This window comes from Indicator indicator, chromosome 35, assembly GCF_027791375.1.
Source record: "Indicator indicator isolate 239-I01 chromosome 35, UM_Iind_1.1, whole genome shotgun sequence".
NCBI classification, from domain to species: Eukaryota; Metazoa; Chordata; class Aves; order Piciformes; family Indicatoridae; genus Indicator; species Indicator indicator.
The window spans coordinates 5,447,291-5,463,159 of NC_072044.1; the positions used below are offsets into that span (position 1 = coordinate 5,447,291).

Genomic DNA, 15,869 nt, shown 5'->3' on the forward strand with positions numbered 1-15,869 from the left:
TGAGAGGAAGAGTTGATGTGACAGGAAAGAAAATGCTAATAACTATGGGAGCTCCTTGGAGAGAAGCTCAGAAGCAGAGATGAGTCCTGTGTTGGGAACAGCCAACATGAGCAGCCTCACGTGCAGCTGTTCAGAGCAGGGGGCAAGGGAGGACTTGACCTAAAATTGGCAATTTTCAGACTTGGGGGAGCTACAAATAGGTTGTGCCATATGTTGAGTGTGGCAGTATTTGGTACATGGCTTGCATGGAACTGGAGAAAGAACTCTACAAGGAGGATTGATCTCACCCCAAGGCTGGGTGGAAGGCAGGGGCCAAGCCTGGAGGAAGCTCCTACTCCCCAGGTGGGTGTGCACAGGGTTACACAGAACAGACTCTTTGCAAAAAACAAACCAAACAACCCCCACCCAACCCCCCCATCCCCATCCCCAATCATTACTGACATCAGGAAAGTATAACCTCAATAAAAGTCCCTTCTCACCCCCCCCCCCTAAAATGAACAACAAACAACAAAATAATGCTTAAAAATCTCAGTGTCACTCAGGTGAGACCCAGACTTGCAGCTTGCTTTGCAGCTTGAGGTTAGGCTCAGGAGGACTCTAAGTCGTTAAACACCCTAAGGAGCTTTGGAAGGTTTCTCCTCCTGGACAGGAACCAGTTCCAAATCCTGAAATGGAGAGAAACTAAGGGAAAAACAAACAAAAAACACAACAAAACAAAACAAAAACAAAGCAAAGCAAAGCAAAGCAAAACAAAACAAACCAAAACAAAGCAAAGCAAAACAAAACACAGTAAAGCAAAACAAAACAAAAAGCAAAGCAAAGCAAAGCAAAACAAAACAAAACAACAAAACAAAGCAAAGCAAAAAAAAACAAAAAAGCAAAACAAAGCAAAGCAAAAGAAAACAAAAACAAAACAAAACAAAAACAAAGCAAAACAAAGCAAAGCAAAGCAAAACAAAACAGCAAAACAAAACAAACCAAAACAAAACAAAAACCAAAGTAAAACAAAGCAAAACAAAACAAAACAAAAAACCCAAAGCAAAACAAAACAAAACAAAGCAAAGCAAAACAAAGCAAAACAAAACAAAACAAAGCAAAACAAAACAAAACAAAGCAAAACAAAACAAAGCAAAACAAAACAAAGCAAAACAAAGCAAAACAAAACAAAACAAAGCAAAACAAAACAAAACAAAGCAAAACAAAACAAAACAAAACAAAGCAAAACAAAACAAAACAAAACAAAGCAAAACAAAACAAAACAAAGCAAAACAAAACAAAGCAAAACAAAACAAAGCAAAACAAAGCAAAACAAAACAAAACAAAGCAAAACAAAACAAAACAAAGCAAAACAAAACAAAACAAAACAAAGCAAAACAAAACAAAACAAAACAAAGCAAAACAAAACAAAACAAAACAAAACAAAGCAAAACAAAACAAAACAAAACAAAACAAAGCAAAGCAAAACAAAGCAAAACAAAACAAAACAAAGCAAAACAAAACAAAACAAAACAAAGCAAAACAAAACAAAACAAAACAAAACAAAGCAAAACAAAACAAAACAAAACAAAGCAAAACAAAACAAAACAACAAAACACCAAACCCCTAGATAATTAAAAGCATTCTAGAAACCTTTTGGTGATGTCCAGACCCAGCTGTTGATCACTGTGCCCAGCTGATGTACTGCCTGCAGCTTTTCATCCTACACTTCCCTTCTCCTCTGAGCCTCAGTGGGAGCAGAACCATCACAGAATGGCTCAGGTTGGAAGGGACTTCAGAGATCATCTACTCCAACCTCCCTGCCATGCTCTGGGACACCTCTCAGCTAGGTTTGGTTCCTCAAGGCCTCCTCCAACACTTCTTCAGCCCAGTTTAATGTTCATTTTTCCTACACCAATCCTCTCCTCTTTTCCTTTTGTGCAGTTCTGGTCCCAGAGGTTGTTGTTCCTGAGAGAGCAAGGAAAGGTTTCTTGCCAGCCTTCCACCAAGCCCAGCCAGGCTCCCAGCTGGAGATGAGCATTTCAGAGAGGGGCTTGGGCTGGAAGGGACCTCAGAGCTCATCTACTCCAACCTCCTGGCCATGCACTGGGAAACCTCTCTACCAGCCCAGGCTGCTCAAGGCCTCATCCAGCACCTCCAGAGAAGAGGCAGCCACAGCCTCCCTGGGCAGCCTGTGCCAGAGTCTCACCACCCTCACACTGAAGAGCTTCTTCCTCAGCTCCAGTCTAACCCTGCTCTGCCTCAGCTTCAAACCATTCCCCCTTGGCCTGTCTCCAGACCCTCTCAGCAGAAGTCTCTCTGCAGCCTTCCTGCAGGATCCCTTCAGGTCCTGGCAGGCAGCTTTGAGGTCCCCCTGGAGCCTTCTCCTCTCCAGGCTGCACACCCCCAGCTCCCCCAGCCTGGCCTCAAGCAGAGCTGCTCCAGCCCTTGGAGCATCTTTGTGGCCACCTCTGGCCTCACTCCACAGCTCTGTGTCCTTCTGCTGAGGACAGAAGAGCTGGAGGCAGGATTGGAGGTGAGGTCTCAGAACCCAACAGAGCATGAGGTGAACTCTGCACCTGGGCAGAAGATCCAAATGGACTTTTGCAGCACTTCCTCCTGCACCAGGACTGTGCTTAGCTCAGCTGCAAAGAGGAGGTTGGGCTAGGGAGGAAATAATTCACTGCAGGTCACCTCAGCCCCCACCATGGAGACCTGGACGTGGTCAGCAGGGGAGCTGGGTTGGGAGATCTGCTGAGGTCCCTTCCAGCCTCTACCATTGATGCTATGCAGACAGCTGATTGCTTCAAGCTCTCTGTGGGGTCCCTCTGAGGGATCTCTCTGTGGGGTCTCTCTGTGGGGTCTCTGTGTGGGGTCTCTCTGTGGGGTCTCTCTGTGGGATCCCTCTGTGGGATCTCTCTGTGGAGTCTCTCTGTGGAGTCTCTCTGTGGGGTTTCTCTGTGGGATCCCTCTGTGGAGTCTCTCTGTGGGGTCTCTCTGTGGGGTCCCTCTGTGGAGTCTCTCTGTGGAGTCTCTCTGTGGGATCTCTCTGTGGAGTCTCTCTGTGGAGTCTCTCTGTGGAGTCTCTCTGTGGGATCTCTCTGTGGGGTCCCTCTGTGGAGTCTCTCTGTGGAGTCTCTCTGTGGGGTCTCTCTGTGGGATCCCTCTGTGGGGTCTCTCTGTGGGGTATCTCTGTGGGATCTCTCCGTGGGATCTCTCTGTGGGGTCTCTCTGTGGGATCTCTCTGTGGGATCTCTCTGTGGGGTCCCTCTGTGGAGTCTCTCTGTGGGGTCTCTCTGTGAGATCTCTCTGTGGGGTGCCTCTGTGGGGTCTCCTTGTGATACTTTTAAGACCCACATGGGTGCATCCCTGTGTGACCTGCCCTGGGTGCCACAGGAGGTTCCACCTCAACATGAGGAAGAACTTCTTCATTGTGAGGGTCCCAGACCCCTGGAGCAGGCTGCCCAGAGAGGTTGTGGAGTCTCCTTCTCTGGAGCCTTTCCAGCCCTCTCTGGATGTGTTCCTGTGTGACCTGTGCTGGATTCTATGCTCCTGATCTGTCAGGAGGGTTGGACTGGAAGATCTCCAGAGGTTCCTTCCAACCCCTACCATTCTATGATTGCAGGATTCTCCCTTCAGGAGGAATTATGACTCAAAGGTACCTTCCAGGTCCAACTCCTCTTTTCACACTGAATTAAACTCTGTAACCATGCCCTGATAATTCTGCCCAGGATTTCTCTCCCCTCTGTTGGGATTTTTCCAGCTGCCAACACCTAGCTCCATATTTTGACATGAGGCTGGCAGATGGATTAGTAAGTGCTCAAAAAACCCAACCCCAAACTTCCCAGGGGGTGATGGTTGATGCCATGGCTTGTGTGCCACTGACACTCTCTGGGTAACATTAAGTCAGACTTCAGGAATTAAATCACTGCCAGAGAGATCTCTGTGGAAAGCTCCAGCTGAGAGGGTTTGGTTAAGTGCAGTGAATCCATTCAGGCTTGGGAAAATAAGGAAGAAAGGCAGAGGAAGCCCAAGCAGGTACAGCAGCTCTGTCCAGCCCATGGCATCTGCACTGAGCTTGTCCACAGCAAACACAGCTGCAGAGTGTGGGCAACATCTGCACCCAGCCAGGAACCACACAGCCTGAGACTTGGGGTGAGTGGAGCCCCTCAGGGGTTGCTGCTGGGAGCAGAGCTGTTTAACACCTTTGCTGCTGATGTGGGCAGTGGGATGGAGGCAACCTCAGCAAGCTTGTGGATGCCACCAAGCTGTGGTTGACACCCTGGAGGGAAGGGATCCATCCAGAGGGAGCTGGACAGGCTGGAGAGGTGGACCCAAGAAAACCAAGTGGCCAAGTGCAAGGTCCTGCACCTGTGCTGGGGCAATCTCAAGCACAAATCCAGGCTGAGTGAGGAGTGGCTTGAGAGCAGCCTGGAGGAAAAGGACTTGGGGGTGCTGGTGGTTGAGGAGCTTGACATGAGCTGGCAACAGGCACTGGCAGCACAAAGAATCATCTCTGTGCTGGCTGCATCCAGAGCAGGAGAGCAGCAGGACAGGGAGGGGATTCTGCCCTCTGCTCTGCTCTGCTCAGACCCCACCTGCAGCACTGCCTCCAGTTCTGGGGCCCCCAGCACAGGAAGGACCTGGAGCTGCTGGAGAGGGTCCAGAGGAGGCCACAAAGATGATTACAGGGCTGGAGAAGCTCCCCTGTGGGGACAGGCTGGGAGAGTTGGGGCTGTTCAGCCTGCAGAAGAGAAGGCTCCAGGGAGACCTCAGAGCAGCCTTCCAGGACCTGAAGGGCTCCAGGAGAGCTGGAGAGGGACTTTGGCCAAGGGCTGGGAGTGCCAGGATGAGGGACAATGGCTTTGAGCTGGGAGAGGGGAGAGTGAGAGTGGAGAGGAGGAAGAAATTGTTAAGAGTGAGGGTGGGGAGAGCCTGGCACAGGTTGCCCAGGGAGGCTGTGGATGTCCCCTCACTGGAGGTGTTCAAGGCCAGGCTGGATGAGGCCCTGAGCGTCCTGGGCAGGGGATTGGAACTGGAAGATCTTTAAGGTCCCTTCCAACCCAACCCATTCTATGAGTGACACAAACCTTTTGCACTTTGAGCTGTTAAGATTTGTGATCAAAATCTCACAAACCCACTTTAGGGAACATTAAAGAAATACAAACTATCTCCTGGGGTCCATGGATTGGTCCTGTGCTCCCCAGTCCACCCCCTCCCCACATCCAAGGGCTCTGTGCTCACCTGCAGCCTGAATGAGTGTGAAGAGGCTCCTAAAATCTGGAGGAGAGGGTCCTGAAGGTCGTTCCAGCTAGAGAACCCATCATGTTCTTATCAAAGCCTTGCTGAAAAAGCAGATGCAAAGGAAGTGCAGTGAGTGCAGAGCAGCTCCAGAGCCGACAGTGATCTGCTGCCATGAGAGAGTCTCCTGCTCCACTCCAGCTGCTGCCCTGCACTTAGAACATCTGCTTCACACTCCAGCAACCTTCTCCAGCCTCTCTCTGTGTGCCTTTAACACATCACCCTCAGTGCTGAACTCCATCTTCCTTGCATGAAGCTGGGGAAGGGTCTGGAGAACAGGGCTGGGGAGGAGCAGCTGAGGGAGCTGGGGGTGTTTAGTCTGGAGAAGAGGAGGCTGAGGGAGACCTCATTGCTCTCTACAGCTCCCTGAGAGGAGGTTGGAGCCAGGTGGGGGTTGGGCTCTGCTCCCCAGTCTCAGGTGATAGAAGGAGAGGAAATGTCCTGAAATTGTGCCAGGGGAGGGTTAGGTTGGAGATGAAGAAAATTGTCTTTGCTGGAGGAGTGTTGAGGGATTGGAAGAGGCTGCCCAGGGAGGTGGTGGAGTCCCCATGGCTGGAGGTGTCCAAGCAAGGTGTGGCCATGGCACTTGGGGCCATGGTTTGGTGGCCATGGTGGGGTTGGGTTGGTGCTGGACTGGATGAGCTCAGAGGACTTTACCAACCCAAACAATTCTCTGATGCTCTGATTCTGTGACCTGCCAAGAGCTGGACTTCTGCAGCTTTGCCGGAGGAAACCATCACTCAGTCCTCCACTGGCCATTATTTCATCTTGTTCCTCATGGTGGAAAAGTGGCAGAGGCAGGTGGGTGATGCACCTCCCCTTGCATCCTGCCACTCTCCTTCCCTGGTGGGCACCAATGCTGTGGCCATCTGTGTGAACACAGGACTGCCTCAGGGACACCAACAGGAGTGGGCAGAGGCTCCTGAGAGGAAAGCCAGCCAGCAAAGCCACAGAATCTCCTATGGAGAAAGTCCTCAGCTGCGAGCAGAATGATGTTCAGGTGCTTTGCACCTTCCTGCCCCCAGGGCACTCCCCCGTGTGGATGTTTTTCCTTCTCTTTCATCTGGCCCTTTGCTCTCTGCAGGTGCTGCTGCTGTTGAGCTGGAAAATCCCAGCTTGGTTAAAGAAAGCCACTGGGAGCTGGGAACTGGGAGCTGGGAACTGGGAGCTGGCTCTGAGCCCTGCCTGGCTCTGCACCTTCATAGTTTCTGTTGCAAAGAGCAAAACAAACCCTAAATGGTCCTCTTCTGGGTTTAAAGATTATCCTGATGGTAGGGGTGATGTAAGCACAGGGTAGGGTTATGGACAGAGAAGAAACCTGGGGAAATAAGAGGAGGAAGCTTGCCAGGGATGTGTTGGGACCTGCTGATCCTGCAGGAGGGACTGGAGGGAAGGCATCTCCCAGGGCAGAACTCCTCAGGGCTGTGCCCAGCACAGAACAGTGCACTGCACACAGGGCAGCACTGACCCCAGCAGGGAGGTGCTTGAGCCTCTTGGATGAGCAGCCCCTCCCCGGGGGGGATCTGCCCAGCAGAGACCTCCTGCCCTCCACTGAGCTCCTGATGCCAGGCCCAGCAGCTGCAGCTGGGATCTGAGGTGGGTACCAGAGTTCTGGGAGCATCGTGGTCAGCCCAGTGCCCTGGCATCCTCCCAGCTGCTCGTGGTGCTGGCCTTAGAAACTTCAGCAGCTGAGTCAAGACCAGAGTTGTCCTTGCCAGCCCCCAAGCAGAAGCCTTCTCCTTACCTGCTTGAGCACACTCTGGAGCTCCCTGTTGGACCAAAGGTCTGTCAGGAGGAGGCGAGCAGCTTCAGCTGCCTTGGGACAGGAGCTGGGGAGGTGAAAGCAACCCTGGTGAGTTATGGCAGGCACAGAACAGCAACCCACACACTGCAGCAGCTTCCCAGCCAGCCCTACAGACTGCCAGCACCTGAAGGGATCCTGCAGGAAGGCTGCAGAGAGACTTTTCCTGAAGGTGTCTAGAGACAGGCCAAGGGCCAATGGTTTGGAGCTGAGGGAAAGCAGGGTCTGGATCTTAGGAAGAAGTTCTTCAGTACAAGGGTGGTGAGACTCTGGAATAGGCTGCCCAGGGAGGCTGTGGATGCCTCCTCCATGGAGGTGTTCCAAGCCAGGCTGGATGAAGCCTTGAGTAACCTGGGCTGGTTGAGAGCTGTCCCTGCCCATGGCAGGAGGTTGGAGTAGATGAGCTCTGAGGTCCCCTCCAGCCCAAGCCCCTCTCTGAAATGCTCATCTCCAGCTGGGAGCCTGGCTGGGCTTGGTGGAAGGCTGGCAAGAAACCTTTCCTTGCTCTCTCAGGAACAACAACCTCTGGGACCAGAACTGCACAAATGGAGCTGCTCTGCTATGAGGACAGCCTGAGAGAGTTGGGGTTGTGCAGTCTGGAGAGGAGAAGGCTCCCAGGAGACCTTCTTGTGGCCTTCCAGGATCTGAAGGGGGCTCCAAGAAAGCTGGGGAGGGGCTTTTTAGGATCTCAGGGAGTGACAGGACTGGGGGGGATGGAGCAAAAGTAGAAATGGGGAGATACAGAGTGGATGTTAGGAAGAAATTCTTCCCCATGAGGGTGGTGAGAGACTGGCACAGGTTGCCCAGGGAGGTGGTGGAAGCCTCATCCCTGGAGGTGTTTGCAGCCAGGCTGGATGTGGCTGTGAGCAACCTGCTGTGGTGTGAGGTGTCCCTGCCCATGGCAGGGGGGTTGGGACTGGCTGAGCCTTGAGGTCCCTTCCCACCCTGACAATTCTCTGATTCTGTTAAAAGAGGGGAGGCTTGGGGTGGAAAATGAACACTGAGCTGGGCTGGAGGAGTGTTTGTGGAGAGTGGCAGTGAATGGAAGTGGTGCCAACCCTTGCCTGCAGCCATGGGGCCAGTGTGGGTGAAGCTCTGGGGAGGACAGCAGAGGAACAGGCTCTGCTCTGGCTGCTGAGGATGGAGGAGGTTGGAACATTTGTCATAACAACATCTGGAAGCAGAAGTCCTTACTCAGCAGCAGCTCACAGAGCCTTGCTCACCTAACAGCTCCGAAACCATGACTCACAGCAGCACTTTCATGAGTTGGGAACATTTCCTCCACCAGCCCAGCACTAAACCTCCTTGCTGGCTCTTATCACTGCTCCTGATCTCCTGGGCCTCATCCTCTCTGTGGGAGACTCCTGAGCTGGGTTCAGTGCAACAACCTCAGCCTGTCTGAGCCAGGGTGATGGAGAGAGAGCAGGCTCAGGACTCTCCCTGTGTGATAAAGCTCCACACAGCATTGCCTCCTCAGAATGGTCCTCAGCAGTCCATCCTTGAGGGAACAGGGGATGGGGAACCTCCTGTGGAGACCTGATAGTGCTGAAGTCTTCCTGCAAGGCCACATCTGTTCTGCCTGCTGCACACAAGGCTCCTGCTGCCTGTAGCCCCTCAGCAAGGGGCAGGGGGGCATAGGAGACACAGGGCCCAGCTGGGGATCCAAGCCCATGCTTAGGAAGGAAAAAGAACAGAAAAGGAAGAAGGACCTGGAGCTGCTGGAGAGGGTCCAGAGGAGGCCATGAGATGATCAGAGGATGGAGAACCTCCCTTGTGGGGACAGGCTGGGAGAGTTGGGGCTGTTCAGCCCGGAGAAGAGAAGGCTCCAGGGAGACCTTAGAGCAGCCTTCCAGGACCTGAAGGGGCTCCAGGAGAGCTGGGGAGGGACTTTGGCCAAGGGCTGGGAGTGCCAGGATGAGGGACAATGGCTTTGAGGTGGGAGAGGGGAGATTGAGACTGGAAATGAGGAAGAAATTTGTTAGAGTGAGGGTGGTGAGACACTGGCACAGGTTGCCCAGGGAGGCTGTGGCTGTCCCCTCCCTGGAGGTGTTCAAGGCCAGGCTGGATGAGTCCTGGAGCAAGCTGGGCTGGGGCAGGGGGCTGGAACTGGATGATCTTGAAGGTCCCTTCCAACCCACCCCACTCCAGGGTCCTCTGCTGATGTGATTCTATCAGACTGTGAGGCACAGGTCTGACAGTGGTCATGAGAAGCTTGGGACCAGCAAGTAGCATGCTCTGAGTGTGAAGGCACAGGGATGTGGCCTCATTCCACACATTCTGGGCCATTTCTCTGGCACAGGCACAAGTTGTCACCACAGCAATCAGCAAGTTTAGCTTGGTCAGGAACTCCAAAAGCAGAGTGCAGCTCCTCCACGTTGCCATGGTCTGGAGGCCTGGGGGAGCTGCAGGCAGGCAGAGAGTCCTGAGCAGGGCTTTGGGACAAGGAGAAGCAGCAGGTTTGGTTGCAAAATCTCTTCTCTGGGTAGAACCACCCCTTGCCCTGTCAGCAGAATGCCTGGGCTTGAGAAATATTCTGTGGTTGAAGAGCAATTAAACCCCAACAAAGGCAAAGCTCCCTCTGGTTAGTTGGTCAGTGCCTGCCCTGCACAAGGATATCTTCCTCTCTCTTGGGTCTCTCTTTCCAAGCTGGAGCAATTTTCTTCTATTGAGAATTTGCTTCTGATGATGTCAGTTGAACACTTTTTGCTGTTATGTCTTCAGAGCACAACCCAAAGATTTCTGCCTTTCAACCCAAACTTGCCAGCCCCAGATTCTGAGTAAATTCAGGCAAAAGACCTTCTCCACTCTTAGCTGGAAGGATTGATAATGACTCTGTGTCACAAAGGATCCCTACATAGTGAGGAGGAGCTGGGGGTGTTCAGCCTGGAGAAGAGGAGGCTGAGGGAGACCTCATTGCTGTCTGCAGCTCCTGAGAGGAGGCTGGAGCCAGGTGGGGGTTGGGCTCTGCTCCCTAGCATCAGGTGATAGAAGGAGAGGAAATGTCCTGAAATTGTATCAGGGGAGGGTTAGGTTGGAGAGGAGGAAATGTTTTTTTGCTGGAGGAGTGTTGAGGGATTGGAAGAGGCTGCCCAGGGAGGTGGTGGAGTCCCCATGGCTGGAGGTGTCCAAGCAAGGTGTGGCCATGGCACTTGGGGCCATGGTTTGGTGGCCATGGTGGGGTTGGGTTGGTGTTGGGCTGGATGAGCTCAGAGGGCTTTGCCAACCCAAACAATTCTCTGATTTATGATTTCATACTGGCAGAGGAAGGGGATTACAGGGCAAGCAGAAGATCAGGAGGGTCTCATCTCCAGATAAATTGTCCTTTTAAAGTTAGTCCTGAATCACTGTCCTGCAGCTGCTGCCTCTTAGGCATTGCCTTAGGGAATGAACTTGCTCCCATGGCACTTGGGGCCATAGTTTGGTGACCATGGTGGGGTTGGGTTGGTGTTGGGCTGGATGAGCTCAGAGGGCTTTGCCAACCCAAACAATTCTCTGATTCTCTGGTTCTGCTGCTGCTGCTTAGGTATGGAAAGGTTAATCATGAGCTGATGGAGCTGTGATGACAACTTCAAGTAGCATATCCCAAATGAAAGTGCTGGGGACTGTGTGTGACTGGAGCAGTGCACAACATGGAGCAGGGGCTCAAGGAGACCTGGTCTGGGGACAAAGAGTTTCAAAACCAAGCTGCCTGAAAATCACAGCTGATTTGAAGGGCAGTCTGGGTTTCACAGATAGAACTCTTTGTGACAAATTGTGGGAAGACAAGAAGGAGATGTCCACTGGTGTCCTGATGGCAGCAGCCACCCCAAAATCTGTTGACTCAACACAACACAATCAAGAGCCTCATCAGAAGGAGATGGGGAGGCAGGCTAGGAACAAAAGGCAAGGATTATGCACATGAATATCAAATAATGGGGGGAAAGGATCTTTCCTCAAAGGACCTCATGTATGACACAGGACATGCCAAGGGATTCCTGGAAGAAGGAGTTCCTCAGGATGTCCTAAGGTTGTCAAATTGACATCAAGGTGCAGTCTTTGGGTGAAAAGGGAAATTGGAAATGTGTGGGTGAGAGGAAGTCTGATGGATGAGAAGAACTAAGGGAAGACCTGAGCTTCTTGAATGATTAATTAACCTGCTGGAGTGGGTCCAGAGAAGGCTACAAAGATGATCAGAGGGGTGAAGAACCTCTGCTATGAGGACAGGCTGAGGGAGCTGGAGTGGTTCTCCTTGGAGAAGAGAAGGCTCCAGGGAGACCTTAGAGCAACCTTCCAGTACCTGAAGGGGGCTACAAGAAGGCTGCAGAGGGACTGTTCCCAAAGGCCTGCAGTGATAGAATGAGGGACAGTGGTTTGAAATTAGAGCAGAGCAGATTTACATTGGATGTGAGGAACAAGGTCTGCCCCAGAAAGGTGCTGGAACACTGCAACAGATTGCCCAGGGAGGTGGTTGTGGCCCATCCCTGGAGATATTGAAGGTGAGGCTGGACAGGGGCAACTCTGGGCAACCTGAGCTGGTGGAGGATGTCCCTGCTGAGTGCAGGGGGTTGGACTGGGTGACTTTTGGAGGTCCCTTCCAACCCAACCCACTCTGTGATTCTATGAGTTTTGGTACAATGTTCGGGTAGAATTAAAGTGCAAAATGAAATAGAAAAGAAAAGAAAAGAGAAAAGAGGAGAAAAAAGAAAAGAAAAGAAAAGAAAAGAAAAGAAAAGAAAAGAAAAGAAAAGAAAAGAAAAGAAAAGAAAAGAAAAGAAAAGAAAAGAAAAGAAAAGAAAAGAAAAGAAAAGAAAAGAAAAGAAAAGAAAAGAAAAGAAAAGAAAAGAAAAGAAAAGAAAAGAAAAGAAAAGGAAAAGAAAAGAAAAGAAAAGAAAAGAAAAGAAAAGAAAAGAAAAGAAAAGAAAAGAAAAGAAAAGAAAAGAAAAGAAAAGAAAAGAAAAGAAAAGAAAAGAAAAGAAAAGAAAAGAAAAGAAAAGAAAAGAAAAGAAAAGAAAAGAAAAGAAAAGAAAAGAAAAGAAAAGAAAAGAGAAAAGAAAAGAAAAGAAGAAAAGAAAAGAAAAGGAAAAGTGAAGTGACAGGACAAAGAGAAACTGAAGGTAGCCCTTGGTGAAGAGACTGTGAGATGAGCTGCAAACTGCATACTCTAAAGTCCAGGCAGGGAATTTGGAGAAAAGTCTTTGCTGCAGCAAGGAGAAGTCTTGAGAAAAATGATGATTTTATGAGTGAAATAAGGGTCACCTGAAAATCAGCAGGAGAGCATTTTTCAGGCAGTTGGAGAAGAAAGATGAAAAGGCCACCAGGCAGCACAATAAAGCAGTGACTTGGGCTTCAGAAACACCACCAGGGGAAAAAAAAATAAAAAAGGGAAGGTAATAGCCAATAGTTTGGTAATATGGATTAAAACCAACAAAGAGTGAGTGAACACCACCAGCCCTGTGGAGCCTGGGGCATGGATGAGGGTGGGCTGCCCAGGGAGGTTGTGAAGTCTCCTCTGGAGACATCCAAAAGCCACCTGGATGTGTTCCTGTGTGCCCTGCCCTGGGTGACCCTGCTTCGGCAGGGGCTTGGACTGGATGATTTCCAGAGGTCCCTTCCAACCCCTACCACTCTGGGATATTCAAGAGACAGAAGTAATGAATTGGGATGCTCCAGGAAGGAGAAGAAGCCACAGCTACCTGCTGAACCACTGAACCTTCTCTGCCTTCCACTCAGAGCACAGCTACAAGAAAGAGCAAGAAGAGGAAGCTCAGCTTTGAGGGGAGCTGGGGGCAGTTTTAGGCTGAGGCCCAGGAAATTTCCCACAGATCTTGAGCAGAAAGTGGTAGAATGCAAATAAATGACCATGGGATGTCAAAGGGAAAACAAGGAGGAGGTCTAACTCATCCCATTGGGCTGTTAACCACCATCAAGTCAGTTGTATAAAATATTTCTGTCTTGGTTCCCAGCTCTGGCAGACACCAGCTGGTGGCTTTTGTTTGGCTGTTGCTGACCTTGGCTGTGTTCTTGTTGTGGCTAAGTAGCTAACAAGCTGCTCTCTGCTCTCTCTGCTCTCTCTGCTCTTCTCTTTTTTTCCTTTGTACATGGTGGAGAGGGGGAGGCTATTGGTAACCCCCCTGGGATTGTCCAGGGGGGAGGTCCTTGTGTTGCTTATAAATTGTAAATCTATGTAAATATTCTCTATTTTGTACCTATTGAGTGCATTCCATCTTTCCAGACTGTAGTTTGCTTGTAAAATAGAGCTTCATTTGCTCCCAAAATAGAGCTTCATTTGCTCCCAAAATAGAGCTTTGTTTGCTTCCATCCCAGGCTAAGCTGGTCTGGCAATTTTATTTTGGGGGTTAGTTCTCCAAATTAGTTGGGGGTTAGTTCTCCCAATTAGTCAGGGGGTAGTTCTCCAAATTATTCTGGGAGTAATCTCAACCCCTCCCCCTAGATCTGGTTGGCATTTGAGAAGGACACAGGGAAGGCAAAGATCCCTAACTTCCTTGTCTGTCTTTCTGAAACATGGAAGTGTTGGAGCATGGTTTAGCACCAGGCTTGGTAGGGTTAGATAGTGGTTGGACTCCATGACCTTAAAGGTCTTTTCCAACCCTAACCACTCCCTGACCCTCTGGTTCTGTTCAGCCAATGCTTTATGGCCTCAAAGGCAACAAGTGACCAGTTCAGAACTCTTGGTCAAGAGGCTGGGTGGCAGAAGACACAGGTGCCAGGGAGGAGGCACTGTGCAGGCACAGCAACCAACCCAAGCCCAGTGCTGGAGGGGAGGGAAGTGTGTCCCCAGGGACACTGAGGCAGATTAGCAGAGAGCTCTGCTGACCACTAATGGCCTGGTAGTCCCCATGGCAGTATGGTCAAAGCTCTTCTGCTTTGCTGCTGACCCTTCAGTGCTAGGTGGAGGGTTGGACTGGATGATCTTTGAGGTCTCTGCCAACCAGATCTATTCTGTGCTTCTCTTCCCTGTTTCTGTTGGCTGTGGGGGTGGTTGGCAGCGTGGGACTCACCACGTTCAGCATCAGTGTGGAGGGCATGGGGTCTGCATCCAGCCTAGGCAGCAGCCCCCAGCAGAGGTGCTGGATCTGGTGATTGCCATCAGGGAGTGGGGGAGACTCTTTCTGATGGAGGATTGTGTGCCCTGTCCTAGATGGCCTTGCTCTGGCAGGGGGGTTGGACTCAATGATTTCCAGAGGTCCCTTCCAAACCCTTAAATTCTCTGCTTCTGTGATCTCAAGTCCACCATCACCTAGAAAGGTTGAAGCAGATGATCCTTGAGGTCACTTCCAAGGTGGCATTCTGTGATTCTGTGAACAATGGGAAGGCAAAGGAGCAATTCAAGTCTGGGACATTGTAAGAAGTGAGGAGGTTCTGAGAAGGAATTTATGACAGAGACAGGTTGGAGCACACCAGAGACATCTCCAGAGTTTAGCAACTCCTCACTCTTCAGTGAGTCACTGCAAACAAAGCACATCACACACAGCTCTCCAGACAATTCAGGTGAGCACAGGCTCAGTTGTGCAACACTTTGCTGAAGCAGAGAATTAGCTGAAGCCCTGTCTGAGGGATCTGGAGGGAGACTTTAGGCTGAAGTAAACGCCACTGAAAAGAGCCAAGGCTTACAAGAGGGTTGGGTTTGGTGTTAATTGGCCTTGTTGTGGGGTGGAAGGATGGAAAAGAAGCAAACTGACTGAGGCTGGCTGGCTGAGCTCCAAACTAAACAAGGAGGCCACTTGTAATGACTGAGAGTCTCTCTGCTGCCATGGAACAGGTGGTGGATCCTGACTGGTTTAGCAAAGCCTGGTGCAGGAAGCAGGTGAAGGTCCAAAACAGACAACAACAGCTTACTTCTATGGAGTATTGTCAAACCCAGCAGGTGGAAGGAGAGGATGAAAGAGGATGAAAGTCTAGGAAGGAGAATACCAGGTCAGAGATCAAATTGCCAACTGTGTCTGGGCTGCATCCTAAGCAAGAAGGGCAGCAGCACAGGGAGGGGATTCTGCCTCTCTGCTCTGCTCAGACCCCACCTGCAGCACTGCCTCCAGCTCTGGGGCCCCCAGCACAAGAAGGATCTGGAGCTGTTGGAGAGGGTCCAGAGGAGGCCACAAAGATGATCAGAGGCTGGAGAACCTCCCCTGTGGGGACAGGCTGGGAGAGTTGGGGCTGATCAGCCTGCAGAAGAGAAGGCTCCAGGGAGACCTCAGAGCAGTCTTGCAGGACCTGAAAGGGCTCCAGGAGAGCTGGGGAGGGACTTTGGCCAAGGGGTGGGAGTGCCAGGATGAGGGACAATGGCTTTGAGCTGGGAGAGGGGAGATTGAGACTGGAGAGGAGAAAGAAGTTGTTGAGAGTGAGGGTGGGGAGAGACTGGAACAGGTTGCCCAGGGAGGCTGTGGCTGTCCCCTCCCTGGAGGTGTTCAAGGCCAGGCTGGATGAGGCCTTGAGCAAGCTGTGCTGGTGGGAGGTGCCCATGGCAGAGGGTTGGAACTGGATGATCTTGAAGGTCCCTTCCAACCCACCCCACTCTAGGCTTCTCTGATGCTGCTTCAATTCTTTTTTAGGAGTTTCTTAAACTCCAACCAGCAAACTTTCTGAGGCTCCTTTGCAAACTTCCTGAGGCTCCTTTGCAAACCTCCTGAGGCTCCTTCCCAAACCCCTCATGGATGGCTCAGCTCAGTTTCCAAGAAGCCAGCACAGAGAACTTCTCTCCACCAACATGCCTGAAACCTCTTGGCTCACAGGGAGAGAAAACCACTTTGCTGTGGCTCTGCAGGGTGCTGGGAAGGTTCTGAGCTCACTCTGGCTT

The 15,869-nt window shown here is 51.0% G+C and overlaps 1 protein-coding gene across 1 annotated transcript in view; it reads right to left on the bottom strand.

Moving 5' to 3' along the window:
* Positions 1-5,249: 5,249 nt before the first annotated feature.
* Positions 5,250-15,869, bottom strand: part of PKP1 (plakophilin 1) — a 74,065-nt gene continuing 63,445 nt past the window's right edge. Inside the window, exons 12-13 of the mRNA XM_054395910.1 lie at positions 7,022-7,106; positions 5,250-5,321 (exon numbers count right to left, since the gene is read on the bottom strand). Coding sequence (XP_054251885.1) covers positions 5,250-5,321; positions 7,022-7,106 — 157 coding nt within the window. The remainder of the gene's footprint in view (positions 5,322-7,021; positions 7,107-15,869) is intronic.